This window comes from Erpetoichthys calabaricus, chromosome 17 (assembly GCF_900747795.2).
Source record: "Erpetoichthys calabaricus chromosome 17, fErpCal1.3, whole genome shotgun sequence".
NCBI classification, from domain to species: Eukaryota; Metazoa; Chordata; class Cladistia; order Polypteriformes; family Polypteridae; genus Erpetoichthys; species Erpetoichthys calabaricus.
In genome coordinates this window covers 41890084-41902637 of record NC_041410.2, presented here as the reverse complement: position 1 = coordinate 41902637, position 12554 = coordinate 41890084, and the positions used below count along the sequence as shown (strand labels likewise).

At 41.1% G+C, this 12554-nt stretch overlaps 1 protein-coding gene across 1 annotated transcript in view; it reads left to right on the top strand.

The window, feature by feature from the left end:
• fes (FES proto-oncogene, tyrosine kinase) overlaps positions 1-12554 on the top strand; it is a 135018-nt gene that overhangs the window by 39846 nt on the left and 82618 nt on the right. The window contains exons 6-7 of the mRNA XM_028791400.2: positions 1396-1533; positions 10629-10748. Of these exons, the coding sequence (XP_028647233.1) occupies positions 1396-1533; positions 10629-10748 (258 nt within the window). The remainder of the gene's footprint in view (positions 1-1395; positions 1534-10628; positions 10749-12554) is intronic.

The window sequence follows — 12554 nt, the reverse complement described above, 5'->3', positions numbered from 1 at the left end:
TTGCTGTCAACAAAAAGCAGTCACCTGAGAAATAAACTGAAACATCACTCACTTGTGATTTTTCTGTCCATATGGTAAATGTTTTGTTGACCAGCAAATTCTGATTTCAGCCGTTTGAATTACATCTTGATATACAAAAAGCACAAAGAAAGGCGACACGCAAATCGCTTTCTATTTCTCACGCTTTATGCACCCGCACTCAGCTTGCTCTGTCACCGCAAATGCTGTGTGAACAGCCGCCCTCCGTCACCAGCCGGCATTCACTGGATGAATATGTGCGGGGACGGCTCGTGGTGGATGACTTTCTGTTTTAGAGAAAACTTACAAGGGTTAAAGACTAACGGCAAGAATAATCATTCAAAAATGAAAACTAAAAATATTTTAGTAAATTATTATTTTATTTCAGTTAGTCTTTCCAGCTACTTTAATAGTTTTGTTTAGTTTTAGTTTTTCATTTCAGTTTTGTTAATTATTTTATTTCAGTTTACAAAAATGTTTTTTTAATAATAGTTTCAGTTTTGATTTTAGTTTTTGTTAACTATAATAACCTTGCTTGGCAGCTTATTCCATAACTTGGAAACTTGGTTGTGCTGTTACTGACACCATCGAGGTGAAGAGGCCATTGAGATGCACACAGTGTGGAGGACATGAAAACGAAACCTTTGACAGAGTCTTGAGCCTTCTGTGGGTCAGCACTGACTCTTCCACATGTTATCTTGACGTGAATTCTCCCAAACTACCCCTTTCAAAGTCTCAGGACTTGTTCCAGCGGTCCGGCCTACCTGGTGCACATATATTGGTCCCAGGCTGGTGAAGTATGATGTCACTTAATCTTTTAATGTAGTGACGGTTTACTTATCCAAGTATTTGTAGTAGAAGTGTTGTCTTTCAGAAATAAAAGACACCTCAGGACAATCTTTGACTTTAATGCTGTGATGGACTAAGCCTGACTTTTCTTTTCCATCCACTTGCCTCAATTCACAAAACCTTCCACCCCAGGCTCTGAAGGTCTATTTGAAAGAATGTGTGGGATTCTAGATGAATATTTCAATTTAAAATTATGCACGAAGGAACTTTAATTTTTGATCTTTGTTTCAATATTAAAAGTAATAAAGATTGAGGTAAGAATGATAGATAGATAGATAGATAGATAGATAGATAGATAGATAGATAGATAGATAGATAGATAGATAGATAGATAGATAGATAGATAGATAGATAGATAGATAGATAGATAGATAGATAGATACTTTATTAATCCCAATGGGAAATTCACATGACACTGAACCGGGCTTTCGTTTCTTAGGCAAAGTCCCAGGTTGCACTCTGATTTGGGGCAATGAGCAGCACTGGTCTCTGAAATTTTTTAACATAAGAACTGCACTTTGATTTCAGGAAGGAGATTCTGCAAGAGTACTTTGACCTCTCCAGCCTGATTCAACAGGAAGTGGTGGCTGTACATCAAGAGATAGCAAACTCCATTGAGGCAGTCCAACCAAAGCAGGAGTATAAAAGCTTCATCCAACAGAACAGGTACTTGGAATAAACCTCCAGTAGGATACAGGGACTTCAGAGCAGACTGGGTTGATCCTTTAAGCAGTTCCAGAGAGTGAATTTAACAAAGAAGGCCAGTTATGGTGTCTGTTTGCCTGGTTGTCTGTTGTCTGACAGCCTAGGCTGGGAGCTCTGATCCCGTAGAAACCATCATTGAATAAATCCTAAACTAAGACTACAGCAAAAAACCTTCTGTTTTTAATGCAACTTTTATCTTACAATAGCTTTACAATCTGATCCACTGGCAAAGAATTCAGGGGTTCAGAAATGAGGCCTGCTGCACATAAAGGGATTTCCTATCAAGCGAAAGTTTACAGGTTTACGTTTCACCTTACATCTTAGAGTTTATTGAACCACCCGAGACCAGAGACTGTAACGAAATAAGTGGCACTCTCTTTTGGCAAAGTAAATTACCTAGAATGTCAACTTTACAAATCAAACTTTTGAATCAAACTTTTGATTTAAGAAAGGCATGGTGATACAGGCCACCAGTTAGCATAGCTGCTCACATCTTCAGATTTCTTGACTTAAATCCCATTAGTTTGCAATGGACTCTGCTTGTCCTTCATGTTTCTGGGTTTTGTCTTCTGTCCATGTCACAAACATTTGAAGAACTGTTTAATTTGTGACTCTAAATTCACTTGGTAAGAGTGAATGTGAGGGCTGTTGTTCAGAAAGCTGACGCCACTTGGTTGTTTCACAATAATTAAGATTAGGTATATAATGTGGGGAACAGCCTGGACACAGACAGGAAGACATGATTTTAAAGCACCGCAACACATTTATTTACAATATTTACACACACAAACCCAGTGCCGCAGCACCAATCACCCCAAAGTCCAGGCCTTTCACACAATGCCTCTTCTCCTTCTTCCTGACTGCCTCCACTCCTCTCCTCTGAGCTCCGTCCTCTTCTACCCAACTCCAGCCATCGAATGGAGGGAGGTGGCTCCTTTTATACACACCCGGACGTGCTCCAGGTGCCTCCCGATTAGCTTCCGCCGGCACTCCCCAGTGTGGCTGAAGTACCGGCTGTACACCTGGAAGCACTCGGGGTGTCCCTGGTCGTCTTCCCCCCAGCACTTCCGGGTGTGGCGGAAGTGCTGAGGGCCAGGACTCCTCAGGCATCGGGGCGCCCCCTGGCGGTGACCACGGGCCCCTATAGGGTTAAGCTTCCAAGCTCAGTTCCCGTGGTTCTCAAAGCCACCAGGGCGGTCGCCCCCTCGTGGTCTGGAGGAGGTGTAAGCTCTCCTCTGGTCCTTCTGGGCGTCCCGGCTGGGTACCAGTCCCAGCCCCTTGCCACAATAAATAAGTTTCACATTGCTGTTATCATTTTAGCACTAAAATAGTGACTTAACATCAGGGACCTATTTTATTCACCTTAAGATTAGTGTTTGGGCGAAGGGAAGGCTGTCTCAAGTGACGTCCGCTTTCTGAACAAGACCCAATATGAGTATGTGTATGAATAAATGGGCTTGAGCAAATTTAGAGAAGTCTTTGGGAAATAATCTTAAACAGTGCTTCCCAAACTCGGTCCTGGGGACCCCCTGTGGGTGCAGGTTTTTGTTCCAATCAGATTCACAATCGGTGATAATAATCAATAACCACTGATCTCATTTAATTAGCTGGTCTTTTTTACTCTTCTCTTATTCTGCATTCAGAAAAACACAACAGTATGGTTTTTACATTTATAAGACATTTAAAAATATTTCTATTTTTTTTCTAAAGCTATAAATGCTTAACTCTCTTTTGTTGTTTTCCTATTATTTTCCCCTTTTCCTGTGCAGTTTGCTCCCTTCATTTAACCCTAATAGTGACAATTAACAACCAGCACAGCAGACACTCAGGATGATGAAAGCTGTAACAATGTCAGTGTCAGACTCACTAATTAGTGAATAATCAATTAAATTACCACAACACCTGGAAAAGCAGAATGAAAATTAGAATGAAAATAATGTTAACGACTTTAAAAAACTACATATACCCCATATACCGTATATACTCACATTTAAGTTCCCCCGTGGATAAGTTGGGACTTGATTTTACCATATAATTTCCGGTATTTTATAATGTCGGTCGTATAAGTCGAATGCGGAAAACTCACACTGTTGGTCCAAGAGTTATGATATGCTAACGCACACCTGAGAGAGTAACCACGGAGCACATGGCCCTTTTTTTTCTATGTATTGTGCCTATGTGACCACACAGTAATAACCCAAAGTATTCTGAAGCAGCGTTTGCACTGATTTGTGTTTTTTGTATCTCACATCCTCATACACCTTTATCATAAGAGCATTCCTTATCAATAATGGAGTGTTTGATCAGAAGAAAATATGAAGCTGGCTTTAAATTAAAAGTCTTTGAAGCGGCAAAAGAAATTGGTAACAGCGCTACTGCAACAAAATTCAATGTGTCTGAGAAACTGGTGCGAGATTGGAGGATGCAAAACGTAAAAGAAAAAAAAACAATTTAAGTGTCGTATTTTTGAACGGGCGTATAAGTCAGGTCTGATTTGATGATTGATTTTTCGGGTTTCAAGACCCGACTTATACACGAGTATATACGGTAACTGCTTAATACATTTCAATAAAAATCTACCAAACTTAGTTTGTCATTTCTACATTGACTCCAAAACACAGAAACTGAGAGATAATGACTCACTTAATAAAGCTAAGAGTCCAGTGAAAAATGAAAGTTGGTTGGAACAAAAACCTGCAGCCACAGTGGATCCCCAGGATCGAGTCTGAGAAACACTAATCTTGAAGAATAATCTACGTGTAGCAATTTCTTCACCCTGAATATAGTGAGCAATCCCCTCAGTTAATTTAATTACTTAATTATAGTTCACTTAAAAAAGGTCCCTAAATTACTTTTTTCAAAAGGCCCTTTTAAATTTGCCATATGTTAAAAAAATGGTATCAATAAAAACGAAATAACAAAATTAATTTGGATTATAAAATAAATTCTTCACATAGTAAATTAACCCTGCTCATTCAGTGTCTTTGTTGTTTTTCCCAGTTCTGTTTTACGCCTTCTATTTCTATATTTACTTACATAAAAGGCAACTTTTCAAAATAAAACAATTTTTCACAACCTTAATGTTACTGAGTACATCCAATACTTAATGAGATGGGCCCTGACACACACACACACACACACACACACGCGCGCACACACACACACACACACACACACACACACACACAGCCAGCAAACAAAAAATGTACATAAACAGTACAACTGGAAAAACAGCCGCCATGTTATAGGTCTCAACTTGCATGGTGGCCAAAAATGATAAACTGCCTCTCTGCTTTATCAAAGCAAACAACCAAAAACACAAACAAACACAAGATTAAGACAGAGATTTCAGCTGGCCTTCTGACTTGAGCTGGGGTGAGCTGAGAATGATGACATGCGGCATGCAGTCTCTTGGAGAAACGGTTCAATTCTTGTTTGCCAAAAGCTAAGAGAGGCATAAGCTTCTGGGCTCAGTTGTCTATGCTTGTGTTAAAAAGCATTCTTCCAGGAGGAGGATTCCTCAATATACAGTTGTGAGATTTGACTTTTCTTCTTCTTTTCCCACTTGTATGTGAGGTTGATGTGCTTAATCAACACTCTCCAAACAGCTTGGTCCTGCACCTCCTCACCAGTCAGACCCTTTTCCTTCAGATCGTCTTTTACTTTATCCATCCACCTCTGCGTTGGCCTCCTTCACTTCCTTTTCTCCTGCACTTCCATGCCCATCACTCTTTTGCTCACAAATTCATTGTCTCTCCTCATGACATGTCTATGCCACTTCAACGTACTTTCTTAGCTATCTCTCCCACTTTTGTAGTACCTTTGATTGTCTCATTTCTTATTCTGTCCTTTTTTGTAACTACACATGTCCATCTCAACATTCTCATTTCTGCCACATCTAACTTCTTCTCCTGTGCTACCTTTACTGCTCATGTCTAAAAAACAACTCAAAACTCATCTGTTCAGGATGGCTTTTAGCTCTACTTAGATAGATAGATAGATAGATAGATAGATAGATAGATAGATAGATAGATAGATAGATAGATAGATAGATAGATAGATAGATAGATAGATAGATAGATAGATAGATAGATAGATAGATAGATAGATAGATAGATAGATAGATACTTTATTAATCCCAAGGGGAAATTCACATACTCCAGCAGCAGCATACTGATACAAAAAACAATATTAAATTAAAGAGTGATAACAATGCAGGTAAAAACAGACAATAACTTTATATAATGTTAACGTTAACCCCCCCCCCCCCCCCCCCCATGGGGTGGAATTGAAGAGTCGCATAGTTTGGGGGAGGAACGATCTCCTCAGTCTGTCAGTGGAGCAGGACAGTGACAGCAGTCTGTCGCTGAAGCTGCTCTTCTGTCTGGAGATGACACTGTTTAGTGGATGTAGTGGACTCTCCATAATTGATAGGAGCCTGCTGAGCGTCCGTCGCTTATTACCTTATTACCCTTCTCTCAGTTTACTTCTCTGTCAAGATGCTCATGTAACCTCTATGTGTGTGTGCGACACCATCAATTATGTTGTCTTTTTTTTTCTCTGAATTCACTGTCGTAATCTTCTTTATTTATTTATCTGGTTTGTACAATGCTATATACTGTATACCCTGCCGTTCTTTCTTATATTCTGTAAGTGCCTTGAGCATGGGAAAGGTGCTATATAAATAAAATGTATTATTATTATTATTATTACTATTATTATTATTATGTCTCATCTTCATACATCATTGCTGGTCTTACCACTGTCTTAAAATCCTTATCTTTAACTTTTGCCTTACTTATTCAATCACACAATACTCCTGATAACTTCTTCCAATTGTTCCAACCACACTCCACTCTATGGGTTATCTCGGCATCTAGTTTTCCATCTTGGGCGACCACTGATCCTAGATATTTAAATTTATCCACTGTTTTCAATAGCAATCCTTGCAGTCTAACTTGTGAATCCTGATCATCACTAAACCCCATATATTCTGTCCTCTTCCTTTTTATTTTTTTAACCCTCTATCTTCCAATGCCATTCTTCCAACTTTCTCTCCACTTCATCTTTTCTTTTTTACATCAATAAAAAGCTTGCACCAGAGGAATGGTCTTTTATCCAATTACTCAATACATCCCTAACCAGTACCAAAGAAATAAGGACTTAAAGAAGACCCCCGGTACAGATCTACTCTAAATGGGATCTTGCCTGTTACCCCAACGCTGCTTTTAATCCGAGTCCTCACTCCTTCGTACATATCCTGGACAATCCTCACATACCTCCCTGGCACTCCTTTCTTTCTTGTGCACTTTCCAGACCTCTTGACTTGGCACTCTATCAAAAGCCTCCTCCAAATCAATAAATCAATAATGTAATCCTCTCTGTTTTTCTTGATGTTTCTCTATGAGCTGGCTCAATGCAAATCTGACATCTGACTTTTATTCGATGGTGATTTTTCTCCTTGAAGACGTCTAAAGTAGTTAACACACTTAACTGTTTAGAGGTGCTGCTGATCCGCAGTTTTAAAGAAGAATTGACTTTGACTAAACCCCATGTTCACCACACTTTTCAGGCACAAATCGATGGATATAATATAATGAATTTTATAAAGAAGATGTAAACACCAAAAAAGTGTGTATTTTCACCTGCCAAAGGATTCAAATGACTTAGTAAATTATATCTGAATGAATTCTGTAATCTATAGGTGACAGTGATTTGGATCACAGAGTTAAGATTCATGCAAGTTAACTCATCCATAAAAACTTGATCGTGAATGAGGGATGTGCATGTAGAGGGGATTAGACCATTGGTGTAGAATACAGAAACAACAGATATGAGAAATGTCAACAGGCACACAGTTTTGATTCATTTAATTAAAAAAAACAACAATGAAAGCTTAAATGCAAGATAAACTTGAGCAACAGTGTGTATGTCAATGTGTCGAGTTGCAAAGCATTTGAGAAGCCAGTTTAGATTTCTCTCAGGACCGTGAGGTACGTGCTGAGGATTGTTTAATGGAGTTCAGTCTTTCCAGTTTAAGAAAATAGAGATTAAGAAGGTATAGAAGTGTACAGAAATTAAGACGTGGGGAAGCAGAGTGCATGACCGCTGTTACTTTAAATTGTGTTCTTTAATAACATTACAGTAACATAGGTAAAGCCTGATGAAAACAGATTTCATGCCCACGATAAAAAGGAGAAATATGGATATGTGAAACTAGCTATGTAGTTTTGTCATTGAAATCAGCAATTACTTATCAATTAATGGAACTGACAATTGAATTTTGAATTTAATGTGTTGAATGTTAAGGGAACTGTGGTGCTGTTTTGAACTGAATTTCCTGTTGCCATCCAAACCTTATCTTCTTATATGTGGCGATGCAGTTCCGCCCCACTCTACAGTTGCTTCCTGGGAGCCTCTTAAACCTGCCACCGCCAATAAATTACCCGAGGATGAGCCAGTGGATGAGGACACTCACACAGAGCCCACCAATAAATTACCCGAGGATGAGGACACTCACACAGAGCAAGGGGTAGGTGAATCAAAGTGCTCCAGTGCTTTTATTAAATCAAGTCAAAAACAGTCAGTATTCAAAGTGCAGTGTATCAAGAGGTTAGAGGTTAGGAGCATGCGCTGATACAGCGTGTATCAAAAAGTTCAATAATAAATAATCCATAAAACAAACTCATGATGGAAGTTAAAATCAAACAAAAATCAAGGCTAAAATCATGCAGGAATCTTCTCATCAAAATCACAGTCCCCAGTGTTTCCCTTTGAAACGCACGTCTCTCCGGCTTATCCTTTTCAGATCTCGCAGCTTGGAGAGATTGCAGCGGGTTCAAGAGGCTCCCGGGAGGTAACCAGTAGCATGGGGGTGACCCGCACCGCCATATATGGTGACAGCGGTGGGATGAGCCGAGGCGGTGAGAGCTGAAGATTGGAGAAGGAATCAAGCAAGCGGGTTAGGTGCCAGACTCATTTTGAAAAGAACTCACAAGCTCAAGCCTGAGGAGGACATTTTGAACTGTTTAATGGACATGTATTCATTGCTGATTTTAATGTCTTTTAAAGTTCTTGTTTCTTTTGATGTCCTGTTTTACAAGGGGGCTTTAGTTTTGTTTTATGAAAGGGTTGTGTTTAGTGCTTTTGCTTTTAGTGCAGTGGTAGGGCTAAGCCGCGGACATGGGCCACCAGTTGCAGTGAGTTGGTTGAGACCTGGAGCTTCACTGTGAAACTGGAGGCTTAAAGATGGGGTGGTATGTGGTATAGCAGGTCCGTGGCTTAACAATCAGGGGCCATTTTAAGAAATTAATAATTAATTGGCTGACTCGATCTTCATGGGTGTGCGCACTCACACAGCTATGGGAGGTTGGCGGAGTAATTGGGGTGAGACCACCTGCACGTGAGGGTGCGGTTTGTCTCAATTGCTTCATCAGCTTCCTGCGGTGTGCGATTGAGGGCTGCATCCATGGTGGCATATAAGGACGAGCTGGCACAGGACAAGGAAAAAACAGATTGAGAGAAGACGAAGGGTAAACCAATCGTGACAATTAGGAGGCTAGAGAGAAGAAAGGAGAGAGGCAGAGAGAAGCAGGCAGGAAGATGGCAGAGTGCCAGTGTGAGTAAGAGAGAGCGACAAGGCAAGCAGCCAGGAAGGAGAGCCCCTTCAGTGGAGCGTGTGGCTGATGCTCAGGGACTGAAGAAGTGATCGCTCTGGCTGAGCAGTTTAGAAAGCTGGAGTGGTGCGAGGCTGAAAGGGGCAACTTGCTGCATAAGGCAGCAGGAGTCGGCGAGGCTTGGACTCGGAGCCCCATAGTCAGTGCCATGGCCTTTAGGGACCTGAGCCTTGGGTTTGGATGGGGAAAGCCCTATTGTAGCCATAGAACAGCATGGACCCAGACCTGTGGAAGGTCAGCTGTGTCTGTCAGCAGGGCGTCACTCTTGCTGTAAGGCCCTGTGCAGGATGAGCAGAGGAGACATCTGTATCGAAGGGACACACCAGGGACCACATTTTAAAAGACAGTTTTCTGCCTGTGTTTTTAACCTTCCTTTAGTGGATTTATGTGATTGAGTTTAACCTCCACCATCACTTTGTTTTATGGATTATTGATTTATTGAATTTTTGCACTGCATTTTGGAACACTGACTGTTTTTGACTTGTTTTAATAAAAGCACTGGTGCACTTGTACACCTACCCTTTGCTATTTGTGTGTTGTGTCCTCATCCACTGGCTCATCCCTCAGGTACGTTATTGGCAGAAGTGGGTTCAAGAGGCCCCCTGAATGCAACTGGTAGCATGGAGTTGACCAGCACCATCACATTATACATTGTAACAGAAGCCCGGACCACAGACAGACACCACGACTTTGCCACACAACACACCTTTATTTGCAATTGGGGAGCGTTTCACCCTGCTCCCCACAGCACAGTACATAAGCACCAGCACACAATACTCAGACCCTTTTTCCTCTTTCTTAGCTGCTGCCACTCCTCACCCAGCGCGCTCAGTCTTCCTTCCTCCCGACTCTGGCCGCCTGAGTTGTGGCAGCTGTCTCCTTTTATAGAGGACCCGGAAGTGCTCCAGCTGTTCCATGATCACCTTCCAGCTGCACTTCCGGGTGGGACGGCAGCACTGCACAGGAGGGCTCAGCCATTCTCCACATATCTCCTGGTGGTGCCCATGGGCCACAGCAGGGTTGAGCTTCCCTGCTCCATGGCAGTGTAGCAAGCCAGGGGGGCAGCCTTTCCCCATGCAAGCTCCTTCCCCCGGTCGTTCCCTTATGGAGGTGTCCTGGCTGCTCATTACAACATGAAACACTCTTGCATTGTCCCCTAAAACATAACTTGAAAAGAATAAAAACAAAGAATTATGTGGTGTGCTTTGAAATGGTTCATGGTCCGTGGTACACTGTAGGAATCCTGACTGGAGAAAGCAACAGACACTACACTCATGCAAGAGTAAAAATTCAATTTTTTTTAAACTACACTCACAAGTTGGTCTCAGGAGCTAAAGCTGTGCCCGTCCACTTATTTCCATTCTCATCTTTGTCTTGCAGGTCTGTTGCAGAGGTGCCGCCCGTTGTGACATTTGATGTAAGCCTACTAGAAGATACTGATAGACTTCAAGCTGGAGAGATTGAGCTGAACGAGCTCACCCTGGAAACAATACAGCACAAGTACGTCCTGAGCCTGTACTGTAGACTTTCTGAATGGCGGTGTGACTGTCCTAACACTCAGAAACCAGACTTAAGGTGCTACCATGATTATACGTCTAGATGAACCATTGAAATTTCAGGCTGCCATTTTAACGCAGCTCCTGCAGTGTGTGCTGTCAAGGTTATCTTGAGGGAAGGGTGAAATATCAGCGTATTTACTCTCTGTAAGAGCAGGTCAAGTAAATATGGATTGAAGGTAATGGAAAGTAATGTATGAAAATGGATAGAAACCGGAAAAAAGGCAGAATTGCAGTGGATCCTCATATGGGGCAGTCACACATAAAAATGAAGGGAGAGCATTTGATGTCTTCTTTTTCAAATGCAACAATGGTGAAAGCCAGGCACGTGGTGAGCTTAGAGAATTTAATGAATGCCTCAGAACTACAGAAGCACGTTTCTGTTTTTACGTGATGCTGGTATAGAAACTGCATATGCAGACAGCGTCATAGGGATGACTCTTCTACAACTTAGCAGCTAATCTCTTAATGTTTCTTGCAAAACCATCTTTGCAGTCAGAATTTCATTAATCTAGTGATCGGTAGCAGACCCATTTCTGTAAAATGGATAGTTAGCGAACCAAACTTTATTTAATTTTGAAACTTTCACACTAGAAACCCTCAAAATGACTCAATGGTCCAAAAAATAACATATTGAAATATGTGAAAAAAAAACAGACTTATGTGCTACCAAGCATTATAATAAGCAACTCGGAGGCCCATACAGACAAGATTTAGCCTTGACACACTTGATCGGAATGTCTTTGTCTGATTTCCTTTCAACTTTGATTGTGATTTGGAAATATAAAGACCCTCATAAAGCTGTAGGAGAGAACTGGCACCATGAAGCAGGATGATCTGCGTCCAAGAATGCACGTGTGTGACTTTGAGAGCAGTTAGATTGGCTTCAATTGATTTTAAATTTCACTATGCTTTATGTGAAGTCAGCAGTTTAGCCGAGTACTAGAAGACATTTGACTGCAGATTTTTTGGTCTCAGTATGCACAAGATTGTTCACTGTCTGTACCTATACTCTGTGAAATCAAATCAAATAACAGTTATGAAATGCATACCAAAAGCAAACATTATAGAGCTGGCATGTTAAAATATAAGATGACTTCAAATAATATTGAGGAAGTGAAGAAGTAAAGAGGCTAGGCCTGGACTACAGATTGCTCAACACAGGCAGCATTTCTCAAGATAATACATGAACTGGCCTTAAGGTAGGAAGTGAAGTTTAGAAAGTAGGAGAGAACAGGTGGGTGTTAAGCATCAGTCTGAATGAGGCAGCAGATGGAGTCTCAAAAGCAAATCTAGCAAGTGAGCTCCAGGGAGTCACAGTCTCAAAGCTAAGTGAACATTTGCCAAAAGTCATTTAGCCAGGCTTTCAAACTGCAGGAAGGTGAATGTTGGGTTGGGTTGGGTTGGGTAAAGATGGCAGGTACTGATGCTTTACAGCTTTGTAAGTCCAAAGGGTTTAAAAGAGGATTCATTATCGGGCAAGAATCCAGTGTTGTCATCCTAGCTGTTGACTGATGCAAACTCAGCTTTTTGTTTTATTCAGTACTCTTCAAGAAGTATTCTCAATTTGTTGCTCATGCTTTGTACAAGAAGACTGGTGAAAAAAAATAAAATTGCACAAGTAGCGTAGTAGGTAAGATTAGGTCTTAGGTCTTGAAATTGTGAGACATTTATTGCAGTTAGACAGTCTGAGGCATTAACAATAGAGTCCAGGGGTCAGATTTATAATGCTTGCACATGCAGAAAAAGA